At 43.2% G+C, this 18,263-nt stretch overlaps 1 protein-coding gene across 1 annotated transcript in view; it reads left to right on the top strand.

Moving 5' to 3' along the window:
- sbf2 (SET binding factor 2) overlaps window positions 1–18,263 on the top strand; it is a 109,511-nt gene that overhangs the window by 68,293 nt on the left and 22,955 nt on the right. The window contains 5 exon segments of the mRNA XM_071515768.1: window positions 5,657–5,725; window positions 13,494–13,664; window positions 14,145–14,419; window positions 15,628–15,800; window positions 16,193–16,266. Coding sequence (XP_071371869.1) covers window positions 5,657–5,725; window positions 13,494–13,664; window positions 14,145–14,419; window positions 15,628–15,800; window positions 16,193–16,266 — 762 coding nt within the window.

Here is an 18,263-nt window from a genome sequence, read left to right as displayed (position 1 = left end):
CCAAGGGTTAACTTGTTGCGTCTTCCCGCTCATGATGCGCCATGTCTGCGACCCAGTAACCCTAACCCAGTCCAGGTTCCTAATTTCCAGGAGCAGTGATGAGAGGACACTGTGCTGGTTTCACAGTAGTTAGTCAGTGGTGTGCAGCTGTTGAAAAGCCCCAGAGTGACAAGAAGAAGTCTGGTTAATACCACCATGTTTTTTTGCCTGGCCTCTCTAGTGAAGACTGCAGTTTTCCAGAAAGGCCAGAACAACGTAGAGCCGCATACCGTTTTAGATTGCCCATTGTGGTGATGCTATCTGATAGCCGGGCGGCAAGCATGTCTGTCATTTATTGTTTTTCTCGGCAAAATGAGATCCTGATGTGTGAGCTTTTGTAGGAACAGATGAGAGATAAGATTTTAAAAAATATATATATATATATATATAATTCCAAAGCTAGACATGGAATTAGCTTTTTCATTCTTAGAAACATTGCACAGAGAGTACTGAATCCCCTGAAGGATGCCATGAAGAGGTCAATGTGTCATGTCTGCAGTATTAGCCTTCATAGCTGATTACTGTGGAAAATATGCAGTCTCATGCAAGTGTACACCTCAGAGCTGTGGTGTGTTTTGAGGAGAGAGTAAGAGAGAGTAAGAATGCAGTATGGTTCATCTCTGTACACACTGTGGTAAATAGTGTACTATGAAATCCTCATTTAGCCAAGGATGCCTTTCAGTGAAACAGGTATTTGTCATGCACATCTGGAGAAAAGCAGGTGTTGATCACCTCTATTTTGTCTGCTGTTTGAAGTACTTACACAGGTGAACCTGTAAAAACCACATCAGCTTGATCTGTTCATAATAACAATAGTAATACCAAGAACAACAAACTTAGAGACTTAGAGAAATATACAGCATTTAACTTTCAATATAACAGGCTTAAGAAAACAGCAAATATGACATAGTAATATAAAAAGTTGAATTTTAAAAGAAAAGATTCCTGGAAGTCTGATTTGGCTACCTTGATTTCCACAGGCAGGTTGCTGAAAAACCCAAGGCTCCTTGAACAAAATGAACAAGCCACATATGGGGAAGAAATGCAGTAATTTCACACATGGAGAAAATATTTGACGTGGAGTGCACTTTGTTAGTCACAACATGGGTTGAAATAGTAAGCAGTTCTCTGTGGTTTTATTTCGATTTGGCATTCTGTATTGTTTGTCATTTCTCCTCTTCAAGATGGAATCCAGGTATTTGTTGCCAGCTTTCATTACTTGGTCCTAACTTGATTGTGAGGGATTTGTCTCAGATGAGCTGTGAAAGGAATAAAAATAGTAAATTGCTGGGCCAGTAATTACTTTCATATTCCATATTGACCCCTTTATTTCAACGCCCAGCCACGAAAGAACCCCAAAACGATATTACAGAGTGCACCGCTGCCAGTAATTATCCACACTGGTGTATGTTTGAGTGTGTGTGTGTGTGTGTGTGTGTGTGTGTGTGAGTGAAAGAGATCCCTCAGCACCTAACAAAGCCAAAGTGACTTATTCCGTAAAAAATGTTGCATGCACTTTGTACAATGACAGCATGATGCCTCATTAGGGTGTCTGGCATGCTCGTCTATGTCACATTCCTAATGACATCATCATTATGAGGCCAATTACAACTTTTATGGCGCAAGCTGTCAACTTTGGGCTAAGTGACAGTTCTGTTGTCTGTTTGCAATCAGCGTTGGCCTTTCAAAGGTTTGCAGGGGAGCAAATACAAAAATGCAGAATAGTGCAGAGGTTAGGAGGGTTGAATCAGGTGGTACTGTACCTTGTCAGTACTTGATTCATTCTTCAGCTTGTTTTTTCCGCAAGGTATTGCAGCTTATATCACTTTAACAATGTTGATGCATTCTCTGGTGCAAGTTGGTACGGCTGGACAAACTTCACTGCGACACGCTTTCCTGTTTATACATCTTGTAGCTGTTTTACGTCTTATCTCTGCTCTCTCCCTGCCACGAATCATAAATAATAATGACCCTCATTAAGGTATTTGAGTTAATTGCGGATTTATTTGTTTGTGTGTGTGTGTGTGTGTGTGTGTGTGTGTGCGTGCGTGCGTGCGTGCGTGTACCGGTCAGTGCTCCAGCTGTTGGAAGTGAACGTTGCGCAAGCCATGTGGGGGAATGAGTCCTGCTGTGGATGTATCCTGGCATCCCAACCATTTCCTGTCAGATAGGATTATGGGCCCTCTGTGTTCTGCTCTCTCATGGCCGTGGGCCTCATGATGGTGCTCAGAAAACACACTCCGAATGGCAGTTGCTGTGCGAGGGGAGTGGGGTGGGAGGTTCATGGGAAGTGGTCGCAGTGGCACGGAGTCCATGAGTTCCGCATGATCTGGAGCTGCCCCCCTTCTGATGTCGAACAATGTGCAAGAACACACGTTACACACAGATGTTGCTGGGAAGCTCTTTGGCTCTTTGTCTCCTGACTCAGATGCAGACTGCTGGACTCCAAGCTGATAAACTGTAGTGCCTACTGAGCCTGCGGCCTCCTCCCCTCCTCCACCTCGTTAAATACTTTCAGTTTGTTATCGCTGCATCTCCTACTACATTCTGATATCTCTTAACATCTCCTTTAATGGTGAATAGATGCGTTCATTACAGTTATTTAGATCATAAATTAGGCTCTTGCTGTGAGAACATTTCCCCTGTCTGCTTTAGTGCCCTTGATGGACTGCCTTATGTAATGTGGACACTGGGAAACTGAGCTGGGTATCATTCCCATGTTCAGATAGCTCTGTTTCCCTAGGATGTCAACCAGAATGTCCAGGTAAACATCTGCTTTAATCGTACTTCATGCTGTTTTTTTCATGGAATCGTTGTTGTGTGTATCATTGTTTGCTGCATGTACAACGCAGAGGTTAACTATGTGATTTATTCCTTTTCCTATTAGTGACTCAGGCCACAATTAACTGTAATGGCCCTCCAAGTTAAGAATCTTCAGAATGGCCATGGCCGTAAAAGTCTCATAAAAACATGCCATACGTGCCGCTTCATCTTAATGTCTGTCATGGTGAGAGGCTTCCTGGAAAGCGCTAAGTTGTCTGGAACACACAGGAAGCCGCTGTTTGTTCACATCCTCTTGTGTTTTCTGTCACGTGTGCACGGGTTCTTGTTTTGCTCGCTGTGTATACGTGTCTGAGGCGACATAGCTCTGTTAGTCATTGTAACTCACAGCTTAGAAAGATGAGAAAAGGAGGAGAAATGGATAAAGGGAGGGAAGAAAGACAATAGCCTCCTCCCAAGCAGACATGTGGGGATACACAACACCCTCCCCTCCCTCGCTCCTAGAAATCCCTGATAAGCTAACACTCATTCCCCACCCCCACGCTGCACTGTGGTATGTGCATCTAGTCACAGAGAATATGGCAGTGATATCCTGAGTCATGGACACACTTACCTGTGTGAGGTTGCTTATGTGCTGCTGATAGACTAGGAGCACCAGCGCTGCTCTTACTACTCAGTGCAGTACTACTACTGCAGTCTTTTGTCTTCTCATTCATTCTAATCTCAGACCTGCTATAGATTTTTACTGCTTATCTGTTTGCTTTGTTAGAGTTGACCTCCAAAGCATTTGATTTGCATCAGTTAGGCTGTCTGTCAGCTTACTGGAGGTAAGGTGGAGGTTTGTAGATGATGATAAGGTTGGCTTAAGTAAACCTGATTATGTCTACAGCATATGATATGACCATATTCAGTCATCCTATTTTACAGATAACAGGAAAATGCCTGGTGTTCTGTGACGTTTTCATCATCTGAAGTCTACCTTTTTAATGTTGAGAGCCTCAGTCGTCTTAAGTTTCTATTCCATGAAATGGGCAACTTCAGATGAAATCCATTGCTGAACTTGTGGTCTTTTCGTCTAAATAATACGATAATGCTTGTTCTGGTAAATGTTCACACTTTTCTGCCTGTGCCCTTCCACTTGCTGTTCTATTTTCACTCGGTTCCATGAACTCCTGTGACCTGCGGCATTGTTAAGGATGCTGGTAAACAATGCTTTGGTGCCGCTCCAAAAGCTGGAACATTTTACCGCAACCCAAATAACTGCAAAAAAAAAAAAAAAAAAAAGTTGGCAACAAGGAAAATAAAACAGAAAGTATGCTGCTTAGTCCATGGGGGGCCAGGCTTTCATGTGTAGCTGCAGAACTTGTGTTTTGCATTTGCTCCCCTCTGTACATTCTTGGTTTTTTTGAGGGACGGGGGAACAGAGGCCCCACTACCGACCGCTATCGGGAAGTACAGCATTCCTCTCACAATCCTCTCCCCGTCTCTCCCGCCAAAACGAAACGCTCTGATAGTGTGTTGCTTAGTTACTTTTTTGAAAAACTAAACATTGACTTAATGTGATCATGAAGCAGAGGATTCTGTGTTTGTGTGTGTGTGTGTGTGTGTGTTCGCTCGTGACAGGCAGAGTGAGAAAGAGACAAGATGTGTGTGATATACATTCCCGGGCCATGGGGTACCTCCGAGGGTTATGAGGTGCAGCACCAGATCAGAATCAGTACTGTTGTTTTGACATGGTCTTAAATCAAGTTTCCGCCGGCCATTCTCATTTACAGAGTTCAGCAAATAAATCCCAACAAAGCTTACCAGAGATAAGTACCAATTTCCTGTGCATGAAGTACTTCTGGGTCCAACTTAGGTCCTTTTCTCCTATTTTGTTGTTCTCATAGTTCTCCGTGATCTCTCTAAGAAACAATTTGTTTGGGCCCCTAAGTCCCCCGCTCCAAGGTTCCTAATGTACTATTCATCTTAATGCCGTTCTCCAGAATGTTCCTTTAAACGCCTCTTTGACCTAAAACTGTCCCAAATACGAAGACCCATTGGAATGGTGTGTAACTGTGAAGTAGGGAAGATTTTCAACTATTCTGTGATTTAAAAAAATAAAATAAGTAAAAAAATAAATTTAATTTGCTCTCTGGCTAGTCAAGGCTGCTTGATAAATGGACAGACCATTTTATAGCCAAAGCAATTGGATTTTATGTAACGTTCCATGATTTTCTTGAATGAGGATTGTATGGCAATCTGGTTCAAGAATGCAAAACATAAAATTACCAATAAATTGAAAACTGGAACATTCTGACAATTGTGTCAGGGTAGAGATTATATAAGGCTATTGAAAGCATATGTCCTAATAGTGGAGCTGAGTAGATGGTGAGTGGTTCTGGCAGGACTCTATTAAGCAAAGCCCTGACATTTAACAGGACAAAGTGTCTTTATGTAACAGGAAGTTACGTTTACTGAAGATGAATGCAGTGCCCCCCACCCCATCACCACCCCCTTCAAGTGATTCCCCCAAGAACACATCTCTGTATTGCTGATTTACAGTATAATAGCAGCACATTTCTTATACAGTATCTTAGGAATACATAACCATTTTGAAAAATAGATACAACGAAACATTTCTCCTTTAAGTGGCCAAAACTGACACAAATGTCCTCAGCTGAGTTTAGTAAATGCTTGGGTTTCCAGTCCGGCCCTCGTGCCCCCTCTCTGTCGGGACCCTGCGGTGCTTGCTGTGGGCCTCCGGTGCAGAAGGTACACTGTGTAACATGTCTCCTGCTGTGTCCTGCCCTCCTGCCCCATTCTCACTCCTCCTCCCCTGTTGTTTGACCCACAGGACTGTTCCAGCTCGGAGGAATTCACTGTGGCTGCTGCACTGCTGCCCCTCACGACAGCCTTTTACCGGGTAAGGAAGGGAACGGAAGGGAAGGATGAATGGGGAGTTCAATTTTGCACTCTCACTTCTCTCTCTCTCTCTCTCTCTCTCTCTCTCTCTCTCTCTCTCTCTCTCTCTCTCTCTCTCTGTCTCTTTTGCTCTCCCTCTCATTGACACATACATGCACATGAGCGCATGCTTGCACACGCTCACACTCAGTCAAGGTTAGGGTGACAGTGTGGCATTTAGAATCAGTTTGCCATCAGGCCTTATTAAGAAGGGGATTTCATAGAAACTGCCATAGTGGAAGGGGTGGAGGACGTAAAAAAATTCTAAATTCACAGACATAGTGACCATTAGTAATGTTATTGTATGTTTTTTATGGACTTTTTAGTCTATGCTGTGTGTAAAGTTATTGAACTGAATTTAATTGAATATCCTATGCTGCAGCGGCACCAGTTCAGTTTTGAATGTTGTCCGTATGATGCATCCTCTAGCTTTTTTATCTGAAGCCGCCCCATCCAGTTCCCCATCCCCATTCGTCTGTCCCATCCAATTCTGCCTAGCCTGTACACAGACAACACAGAGGGTAACACTGTACACTACAGGAAGTCTTGGCGAGAGGAAGGACAGAGCTCAGTGTCTGACCCTCGCTGATCCTGGACCAGGCTCGTGCAGAGAGCAGCAGGGCCGCATGCTAAAACTGTACCGCCACAGCGAAGCGTAAAGGACCTGCTGTGGCCTGTGGTTTCCAACCCACATGATCAACTCGGGGTTGCTGCAGCGTTCACCACAAATATGTCCCCACAGCTTGCTCGTTGCTATGGGGACAGACACAACTGTCCGTTTGTGCTATTTGTTGGGTACCAGCACCGTACCCTGACGGGCCGGACTGGGACCTGGCCGGCTTTCTGCCACCACATGACTCATCCTGCTCACACGCCACAGGCTGATGTAACTCACTCAGATAAGCCACATGTATTTGTTTTGCCTCTTTCTCTTCATGCCCACGAGCGTTGAAAATAAATCAGATGAATGATGTTTTGTTAAATGTCTGCTTGCTAATGCATGTACACAATGCATTCCACTATATAGCAATGATGTTTCAAAATGCTATCAATTATTTTGGTCAATTTACATTATTCCACTATGTTATTTAGCCAACACTTTTGTCCAAAGCCACTTACAATAAGTACATTTTGTCAACAGTAGTCAAACCGACCGTATATCACAGTATTTCTTAATTATTAGACAATGGAGTGATTTAACACTATCCTCATTAGAGGATTGTTAATGGGATCTGTTGTCTGACCCTGAGTACGAATAATAAGGAAAGACATTTTGAGGTCCAGAATGCAACAGATTTTTCCTTGCTATTTACAGATGAATGGGACTGGTGACAAGCTAGAGCGCCGCCTCACCCAAAGGGTGAAAAGCAAAGGGAGGTCAGGGAGAATCAGCCAAAAGTATTCTGTAATCGCTGGCTTAGTGGTGCAGAGATCATGCAGTGGAAAGGTGGGAAAAACAGAACGTGGTAATGGAGCACTAGATGATCCTGATATCACACAATAGATCCATCAAGATGCATCAGAATCTGTTCCACATTTCTCTGGGCCTCTTCAACCAAACATTTTTTGTTTCAAATTTGCAAATTTGAGAATAATAAAATGAGGCTTTAAAAGTTGGAAGGCCATGAATGTGCTGGGTTTTGCAAAGAATATGGCACTCCATTGCAGTGTGCATAACATGATGAGTTTAGATAGCAGGAAATGTTTTTTACACGTGTTTCAAGTATGCAAAATGCTTCAGCTCTCGGACGCCCCCCCCCCCCCCCCCCACCTATCTCTTTTATAACATGTAACTTATGTAACTAATTCCCAGAAACCTTGCATGGTGTCTCTAGCATTACATATGCATTAAAGCAGACATGTATTGTACAAACGGTTGTGAGTACTTGACAAATGATCAACCAGTTACTGAAGTTGACCCACAAGACCTTGAAAGTCATTGTGAAGTACCAGTATTTGTCAGAGGAGGATCCCTGTGAATGTGATTTGGCAGGGCATTTCACACCTGGCAGTAGTTAAAGGAGACGCTGGCTTACCCAGTCTGGTTTTCACCCCTCGCTATCCAGAAAGATCGGCTGACATTGTTGAGTGGAGCGCTTGTAAAATAGATGCTTGCAGGATGAAAGGAGACCCAAGGAAGCCTGGTTCCTATCCGACTATTCTATATTTAATTAATTGAACTTCATTAAATACATAAAAGACACATGCTCCTTTTTTTACCTAAAGACTTTAGTAGCATTTTGTCTGTAGTGGGTCTTGTGGTCAAGATTATTTTCATTCCTCAGTGAAACAACACATCGTAGATGAGAGTACACAGATTAAAACTTTGTCCTGACCAAATAAAGCCAAGAACAAATGTTGTATATCGAGTCTTATTTTAGGCTTGCACAGGTGTTAAAAGAATAAAAATAATGGTGTGTTAAGTGATGAGGAGAAGCTGTGAGAGTAATCTCCATATGGAGACTTAGTTAATCAGAGTTCAATTGGCTTGGAGGATTATTGACACTTATACCGTGCCTGTAACTGGGTCTTTTACATAAGTGTTAAAGACAGATTTCAGCTTTGTAGAGCATTTTCACCTTTTAGTGTACTACTAGGCTACATACTAGGGGTTTAACGAGTATCTGATTTGAATTTGAGAGACCAGACCAGCTGTGCAAGATGCGGTTGTACCGATTGAAATATACGGGACTGGCTAAGAGCTGTGGGATTTTTAAACAAATCTTATCAACCTCCTTTTGACCTGATTTTACAGTTAAAATCAGGAATATTGATTTCTCTATTAGTGTGTCTTTCCTTTGCATCTTCCGTCTTCCCTCCATATATCACACACTGCTATGACCACCCCCCCCACCCCACCCCTCCCCTCCTTTGTGAATGTGGATGTAGCATATGCTGTGGTCTCACATGGGAATATTTGGTGAATATTGCAATATTTCCTAATGTATTTGCATCAAGAAGAGTTTTTGGGGGTCTCACAGCTAATGAAACAAACTTGGCTGCAGTGACTGCTTCACGGCTCAAAGCATACAACTAGGAAGTGTTCATATATTAAAACTCAGTTGAAGCTGTGAAATGTCATGATTGAAGTTTTCCGCAGACTTAAGTCGCTCATGATAATTAGTCTCAGCTGTTTCACACTTAACGCACATGCACATAATGATACTTTTAGGTTTATGGTTTACAGCGAACCAATCATTCAAGTTAACCACAAACAAAAGTGAGTAGTTGTGTTCTACCTCCTCTTTCCTAGACAAGGAGAGATTCACAACTCTGGCAAATACAGCAAGTATTCGGCCCATGACTTCTTGCATGTTTTCTTGTGCACGATAATTTCAAAATAAATATATTTGGGGTATTTTTGTCACAGGTGGCAAAGGTTCCCAGGACACAATTTTGTAATGAATATGGCATATTTTGCACTTAATGTGCAAGTAATAAGAATCAGAATACATGAGTTTGATTTTTCTTTCCTGGACTTCTTCCGCAGTAAGCCTAAAACTGATCTCTTATCACCATTGCATGCCAAACTTAAAAAGAAAAAACTGTTTTCCTCCGCTCAGACACTGCGCGTTAGTTCTAGTTCAGGAGTCAGACATTGGTCAAGTCCCTGTTTGGTATTCTTGGCCGGAGTTTGGCAAGCTTGCACTGTGTCCAGGCTTACAGCGCTACTGTCCCCATGGCCCCGGAGTCTCTGGGTCCTCGAACGTGGGAAGCTCCCTCGCACCACCACAGTCTGCTCCCAGAGTCTGCGCTGCTGGAGAGAGACAGAGTTTCTGTGTTTAGTTTTTTACCAGCCATATGTTGACGCTGAAGAGCTTCTTCCACTGACCCACATTCTATATCCAGTCCAATTCATTGCTTTCCCCTTAACTTGACCCTTCTTGAATGCTTTGCTCATACCAAAGCTCTCATAGAAATACCGTTTGATAGACGTTATGTTGATATTTCAGATAGAAGGAAGGGAGAACTGATTTGCACAGGATCTTGTGGCGCAAATTTTGCAGGCATGGTCTCAGTTGGCCTCTGTAGGTAAAGTTTATGTAAACTCCATGCAACCTTTGTACAGTGCTTTTCTGTTTGAGGTGAGGTTTTACATTTTGTTATGATACTCTAATCTGCTGGCAGTTCCTCTGGCATTCATTATCTAGCGAGGGCCGAGTTTATCAGGAGATGAACAGGTGTCTGGGTCAGTGTTATTTTGCCCTTTACTGTCCCGTATGGCATTTCTTCTTACATTTGAATGTGTCACCAGAGTAAAGGTCTCTACCTGTCTGTCCTTTGACTCCATGAGGGGAAAACACAAATTGGATACAGCAGCAAGTTGAAAGCCCAAACATAATTGTGGATGACTTGCACAGCAAGAAACACTTGACTGTTAGCATTCTTTCAGCCCTAGTTTACGCACGGAGGGATTTGACAGTTTGCTATGTCAAACTGTTGTACACATGTCCCAGGGAGGAAAACGATCTACTGAGTGACCCTTGTATATCTCTGATGTCCAGTGCTTGACATATCTCTGTTTACTTTGTTTTGTAGAACATTTATGTTAGCTGCACATCATGCATTTACACAATTATGGCCTATGGATGTCATGAGGGATTTGTTTATTCCCCGACTTTCAACATGTTTTTGCTCTCTGTTTGTTTTACCGGTCTGATTATTGTAAATACATTGTTTGGATGGAGACTTTTTCATGGTCTCAGGATACAAATAGCTTTCCTCACAATGCACTGACTCAGACGTAGAAACGAACATGAAATTAGGAGATTGATTGTGTACAGGTCAGGACTGCATTCCCACAGAGGACTTGTCTAAAAGTAATGACTGTTTTTGTATCTGCGATTCAGGAATGCTATGACTTCTTCCAAAACACTTGTAAATAATGTTGCCGCCCCAAGGCTGGTGACATATCAGATATGGCGGTCTTCACTCAGTGTCTGGATGCAGGTCAAGAAGCAGAGCTGTGAGGGAACACACACTCCCTTTAGTGCTGATATGCAAAATCTGTCAGTTTCAGCTGATGACACAGTTGACACGCATGACACTGTATCGCTGTCCCGCCGCTGCTTGAAGCAGCTGATCATGTTTTGAACCTCGGGATCATGTCCCAAAGTTCAAAACAAGATTCCAAATCCTGATAGCCTCAGTCCTTTGACCTGCACAAGGCATTTACTCTTTCTGTCTCCCCTCGTGGTTTTTCTGCTTGTTTTTCACCCTTTCTCCCTCAACCCTGCATTCCTCCTCTTCACTGGGCAAGTCACACAGCCAGATGCGTCTCTGATAGTGGTAGACTCCCTTCTTCCCCATATCCCCCCCCCTCCATCTTCCCTTCCTTCTTGCCTTTCCTCCTCCCTTCCTTTCCCCTTATCCTCTGCTTCCCTCTCCACCCGCTCTCCTCCTTCTCCTCCTCCTCCTCACCCATCTGTCTTCCCATGTGTTCTCTCTCTGGTTCTGTAAGCCAGCGCACAAGCTCCCTGTATTATCATATTAGGGAGAGCTGACCCCGGTCAGGTTGACCTGCACACATCTGACAAGTCAGGCAAGAGCAACAGCCAGGCTGAGTATTTAGTATGGAGAAAAACACACACGCCTGAACAGCCCCCCCCCCCCAAACACACACACACACACACACACACACACACACCATCTGCTGTGAGACACACAACATACCGTATGGCAGAAACGTATTATACCGCCATCCGCAGGGCTACAATTCCTACAATTATTTGTCACTATTTATTTATGGCCACTTTTCATTCATTTCCATCCTTTAAGTGTGACCTCTCTCTCTCTCTCTGTACATTCAGTCTAGACTATGTAATCCACTGGGGTAATCTGCAAGTCTGTTAGCTTGACCACTGCCAGCTTTAGTCACACTACAGCCTCTCTTCAAAGCATTCATGGCCACAGGAGATTTGTCCTTGTCATTTCATCCAAGGTTTCTCTGGCCAAATTCCCATACTGAGTGTCAGTGAGTGAGTGCAAGCATTCATTGCGGTACATTGGGTTCCTCTGATGATAGCAAAGCTCATGTAATCATTGCTGTTTCTGGAGAGAAACATGGTCCATCTAAACAAGCTCGCATTAGTGTCAGCCTAATGCTGCGTAATGATATACTGTAAGGCTTCACTCCAACAGAACACAAGATAATAGTATGCATGAAATACGTATTCAGTGAAAGTGGTTTAGATGGAAGGCTATGAGGTGGATTTATAGTTTAGAGCGGCGTAATAGGACTGACCTGAGCTAAACCCCGATGAGGGGCCAAGCAGTTATGGTTGACTGGCTTGAAGACATTTTTCTACTCTGAAATTGATTAACAGAACTTTTGATACAAGGCCTGGCAGCATGTGACAGCTAAACATGAGTTTGTTGGTAATGGTTGTCAACATTCATGTATAACAGACCTGTATTTTGAGCTATTATGAGTGATAGAATTTAGAAAGATTAGAGTCTTTATTAAGCTTTTGTAAGAAAATATGCCTGAATTTAAAATAAATCTGGGGTTGTGGCTTGAGAAAACTAGCACCTTTTTTTGTTGTGTATTTTGTGTTAAAAATGTTTTTCCATTACTGAGATATTTGGTATCCATTTCTTGTTAGCTAGAAGGATATCTTAAACTCTTCCTTTAACACTTTGAAAACTCATGAAAATCTGCTAAACTCAGTGGTGTCATGTTTTCTGAAAAGTTCTGTAATCCAGCATCTGAAGAAAAGCAAAAAGGGATTCTGCATATAATAATATAATTGTATAATAACGTATTATAGCGTGTCAATTTGTCAGGATGTGTTACACACATTTTCTGATAAAACTCTCAGACATCAGCCATTATTTCTAGCTACAAATATAAATCGATTCTGCAATAAATCTGGTCAGGCCCGTCAGACTGGGAATGGAGCTGCTTCAGTTCTGTCCTATATAGTTATAGTAACCACTGCTTGTCATTTAAAGGGAAACTGTAAAGTGATAATGGAAACTGCTGAATTGTGTCAGGCTCAGGGGAAAGAAATCAGAAGCTAATCTAATAACAGGCTTGAGCTTTACTAAAGAAAGACACATGGCCTTCAGAATCAGCTGTGGAGGGGGGTGAACTTGGTGGTGAATGTTGGTTCATGGGTGCGGGTAATTGGTTATTTCTAAATTGTGTTGTCACAGTGTGCTTCCGGTTCAGGCCATGTTAGTGGTGGTGTGATATTGTTTCCCCAACCAACTCTGCTGCGTGGTGTTTATGTCTTAGCTTCTACAGTAGAGAGCTGCTTTAATGCCTTTAGCTGAGCACTGCACGTTCCCTTCAGGGGCTATTTTTGCAAACAGCAGGTGCTTTACTCTTCAACCCAAACCCATGAAAAAACAACAGGGCTGTTTCCACACAGAGAAAGAAAGAAGGGTGGTCTGATGTTCTCCGTGTGGGGCTGTTATGTGTTAAAAACTTATGACCCGCCAGGAATGATTGATTTCACTTGAAGCCCTTGGCAGCTTTGTATTTTTTGTTTTTTTTTACTGTTTTTCCCCAGCATGTTGGCAAACCCCTTTTCAAGCAGCACTCACTGCAGCCCAGTTTGTTTCATTAGCTGTGAGACCCCAAAAAACTCTTCTTGATGCAAATACAATAGGAAATGCTGCTAATAGCAAATCCTATTCTGGCTGCCCACAAGTGTAGTCAGCTGTTGTTTTAAAATGCTCATCCACATTGTCGTGAATGTGCAAACTACCTTATGTCTCTGCAGAAATTGGCTGCTGGGGTGAACCAGTTTGCCTACACCTGCATACAGGACCATCCCATCTGGACCAACCAGCAGTTCTGGGAGGCCACGTTCTACAGCGAGGTGCAGAACCAGATCCGATCTCTCTATCTTAGCATCCCAGAGGAGAAGCTGGGCATCACTGCCAGGCTAAAGGTAAGTGAAGAAAATTGCATTATTGTATTATTGTGGGTTTTTTGATTATACAAAATCCACTGTTCAGCAGTAGCAAATGATAACACCAGTCACAGATTATGTACTCTTATTCTTATTCTATGTATGATTCTAGGTATTATGTATCTTATTCCACTGGTTCTCACCATGAGGGTCGAGGGGTAATCACAAATTAATTTTTGCTTTTTTCTTGTGAAATACAGAGTAGTTTTCAGCCTCTAGGCCTCTGATAATTCATCAAATTTATCAAAATTTGAACTGTTCACGACTCTGCATATACAGCCTGTGATGGGAATTTAAGGGGTTGCGTTTTAAGGGGTCACAAGTCATGTTGAGAATGTTGAGAACCACTGACATATTCTACCGCACTGAGAGCTTGATCTGAATCTGCAGCAGTCCAGCAGCTGTATCCTCTGCCCACTTCCTTCCACTTTGCTTCAACCTCTCGATTTGATCCTGCAGGACCAGGGCCCCCTGCCCTCAGTGGCGGGCAGAGAAGAGGAGCAGACCGCCATGGACCTGGCAGCAGAGCAGCTGCGCGCATGGCCTAGCCTGAGCAAGGAGAAGCAGCAGGAGCTGGTGAAGAACGAGGAGAGCACAGTGTTCAGCCAGGCCATCCACTATGCCAGCCTCATGGTCTACCTGCTGGTCCCCTTGGACACCAGCAAGAACAAGCTGCTCCGCAACACTCCTGTTGCTGACTGGGAGAGCGGGAGCAACAGCATTGTCACCAACAGGTCAGGATGATACGGCTGTAGAGAGCAAGAGGAGGGGAGTCAGTGCATTAGCTTTGTCAAGAATTGTCCACTAACTTTAATTGGAGAAAACCTCTAATTAGTTAATGTTTTAACCATCTTTCATATGCCTTTACTATCCATTAAGATCGAACACAGGCTTGTAGAGACTAGAAAATATTTTTGGCCAGTTCAATATTTCCAAGGTAGAACGATCAGAGTGTTATTTGAAGGAAGCCTCAAGGTAAGGTTTCTTGATTTGGGAGTATATGTGCTTCTCTTAATAAGGTGATGATAAGTATGTGGGTGGATGTGGCGTAACTCACAGTGTACATGATACCTTCTTATTTAGCCAAATGGAACACACTGCCTCTTCCGCATCCGGCCCACATCCATCCTGTGGGCTTACATTGCCATCTCACAGAATGGAGGAAGGCTCATTTACTTCTGTCTAAAACCCGCTGGGTGTCTTCAATAGGGCAACTCTCCACTCAACCAAACCAAACAAAATAGAAGTGTAAGTGATTTCCCTTGCTCTGCAGTAACTGTAAAGCGAACTAAATCTGGGAAGATCCCTCATGTATGGTCTTTTCTAAGAAATGAAAGAGGTGAAGCCAAGGATTGATATCAGGATTATCTGTCTTTATTGCTCCACAGTAGCAATTGTTAGTCCTCAGTGAACAGGAAATGTTTAGCATTTTAGCTTTATATAACTGTTACAACTTCATGATCTGAATTTCCAGCTTTATTCCCTAATAAGAAAAAGAACATAATGTTAACAATTTAGTCTTGTTTTGTTTCCATTTCGGATGAAAGGCTGTGGCCAAGAATTTGTTTATCTGGCAATTATTTTTTCTCATTTCTTAGTTTTGCCCCAGACTTGTTTTGCTTCTCACAGAGGACATTTGGATCTCATCACTCATTGTTTGTAAACCCTTTGGGATGGTTGCATCACTGTCTCATGTGAAACATTCTGCATGGCTGAAGCCATCTGAGCAACTGATCTGGGCATCAACACTTAAGTTTGTGTCAGGCCACTGGAATTCACACTCATTCACTCTCAGTCACTCTCACGTCCACTGTCCTTAAACCCATCACAACTCATCTTCATATCCATCTCAACACACCCCTCTCTCTCTCTCTCTCTGAGATCTCTTGAGTCTCACAATCTCCTTATTTACCTGTTTGTGTTGATCCTGGATGTTTTACAGTATTGCGGGCAGCGTGGCAGAGAGCTTTGACACGGAAAGCGGGTTCGAGGACTCGGAGAACAGCGACGTGGCCAACTCCGTGGTCCGGTTCATCGCTCGCTTCATCGACAAGGTGTGCACAGAGAGCGGAGTGACCCAGGATCACATCAAGAGCCTGCACAGCATGATCCCAGGTAACGGCTCCCAGCAGCCCCCTGCTCACCGATCCCTGAACCCGGTGTTCCCTCCCCGCGGTGACATCACACCCTGCCGCTGTCCTAATTCCCTCAGCTTTATACAGTGACTCTTGGATGTGTGTATTCTAAGCAGAGGCCTCTGAGCTGATTAACTCCTGACATGGGATCTGGCCTTAAAATCTGTCAAACATAGGCTGTGGTTGTAAGTACGTGTGTGTATACATGTGTTTCTCTTTTCCAGCCCAGCATTTGTTGTGTTTCTGTGTACTTTTGTGTTTGCCTGTGTGTCTGTGCATGTGTGTGTGTGTGTGTGTGTGTGTATGCATGAGTGTGCATGTGTACATACGGAGGTGACCCAGTGGCAATTAACCCCAACTTCTGACCCGCAGGTATCGTAGCCATGCAGATCGAGGCTCTGGAGGCGGTCCACAGAGAGAGCAGGAGGTTGCCTCCCATTCAGAAGGTGAGTGCTGCCCTATACTGGGCTACCTGGTGCACAACTACAGCTATAGGAATACAGTTGCACAGTAGATGTCTGGCTCTGAACTCACTTAGAAATATTTTGAATGTGAAGTGTAGCTATCAATGCATAAAACAAACCTAGACTTACATGTGAAGATACTTGAATCTGAATCTATGTGCTGTAATGGCTGATTTAAAGCACCGTATCCAGCTCAACCATTGTCATAATGAAGGAATTTACTCCATAGCAGGTGTAAAACATCATAATTCTCAGTAATGTCCACCTGCTCAGTTTTGTCTTGTTGTCTGGCTAATATTCAGAACGCCTCTCATCCAGCAATGTTATCCAGATTATCATCATCACACTTTCATATTTTACCAGTTGGTCTCTTGGACGCTGTTGTACTGCATGCCTGCCAGCTCTTGATAAATCCTCTCACACACACTCATGCACACAGACAGACACCATGCCAGTACTGCCTTGGGAGCAACCTGGAAATCCTGGTGAGCAGTCTGGACAGATCCTCTGCCTTTTATGTGTTGGACTAAGCTTCCATCCTGGACTGCTGGCTGCAAGTAGCATGCCAAATACTAAAAAAGTGTGTAAACAACACTGACTCTTGATTTATAACCATAGAAGTTGTAGTAGTAGTAATAATAATAACAATAACAGTAATGTGTGCATTTAAGATGCACTCCTTGTAAGAGGCCCAGCTGGCGGCTGTAAGGAGGTGCGGAGGGACTCTCACCTTGGTCCACGACAGACTCAAGAAGCTCCGTTTGTCTCCTGGCCAGACCTCAACTCCCCCAGACTAGGGAACGCTGTGAGCGATCTAACGGCCCTCCACGTTCTGTTTGTGACGCTGGATCAACCAAGTGTTCCTCTACTGGCTTTGGAGGCCTGGGGAGAGTTGAAGCAGCACAGGGCGCAGACTTGAGTATCATTTATTTACAGTATATTTGAGAAGAAGCTGGTCAGGTGGTGTTTTATTGTAGTACGTGGTCAATATCCACTTCTGTTGAACAAAATGGTCCTTAAATGCACCGTAGAACTGCATGAGGCAGATGTTTCATAATACATGGTTCCTATTTCTCTTTCTTAAGAAACACTATGTTGAGCTCCTCTTCTCAGGAAGGGTGTTTGAACAGCCACCGTTCTCAAAACCGTTCTGTGGTCCAAAAGAGATGAAATATATATGGGATATTCGTCATTCGAAACTTGATACCTCTTCAAAATGATTGCTGACATGAAAATAGAGCACATTATGGGCTACTATTAAAGTTATGAGCCATCTTAAGACCTTTACGTAGAAACTGGTTGTGTTTTTGAAGTTAGAGTGATCTCTGTTTTTGACATATGGACTGATACATTTGCGGTAGTAAAAGCATAGCATTTCGAAACCCTATTACAGTCATTGTTAGCCATTTCTATACAGTTTATCCTATCTTTCCTAGAAGTGCGAGTCACAGGCATAGACTTGCTGCCCTACTTAAAAACTGACGATTCTTGGAATTTAGAAACTGAGCAGGTTAATGGGCCTAATTCTACAAATATGCACACCAGATGTCAGGCAGTGTCCATATGTTTAAATACTACAGAAAGTAAAGTGAAAAGCAACGTTTACTCAGTTTGTAATAAATTGGAGAAACAGGCGCAGAAGAGCTGTTTCTACCTGAAAAACAAATCACGACCTTTCCTCGTGGGGTGAGACACCACAGTTGGTCTCTGCAGAGAATATACACTTGTTTTTCTTGGCAAGTCATCACAGAAATGTGTTTTTTTTTTTGTAAATGCTATATGATGCTTAGTATGCTTGCAAAACGCCGATGTGCACTGGTGATGTGTGTTTTTTGATGACATGATGATGTGCATGTGATGCTCTAATGTATCCAACAAGCTCATGCGGTGCTGTAATTTGACATGAGAATGATATATTGAATTCCTGGCTTTTTTTGTTTTTTTCAATCTAATACACTGACGCAAGTGTGGCGGACACT

The sequence above is a fragment of the Centroberyx affinis genome, unplaced genomic scaffold, assembly GCF_046629955.1.
Source record: "Centroberyx affinis isolate AG114_WGS23_722 - 3 ecotype Tasmania unplaced genomic scaffold, CSIRO-AGI_Caff_v1 ptg000369l_1, whole genome shotgun sequence".
NCBI lineage: Eukaryota > Metazoa > Chordata > Actinopteri > Beryciformes > Berycidae > Centroberyx > Centroberyx affinis.
Note: the sequence above shows the minus strand (reverse complement) of the source record. Positions and strands in the feature narration are given on the sequence as shown.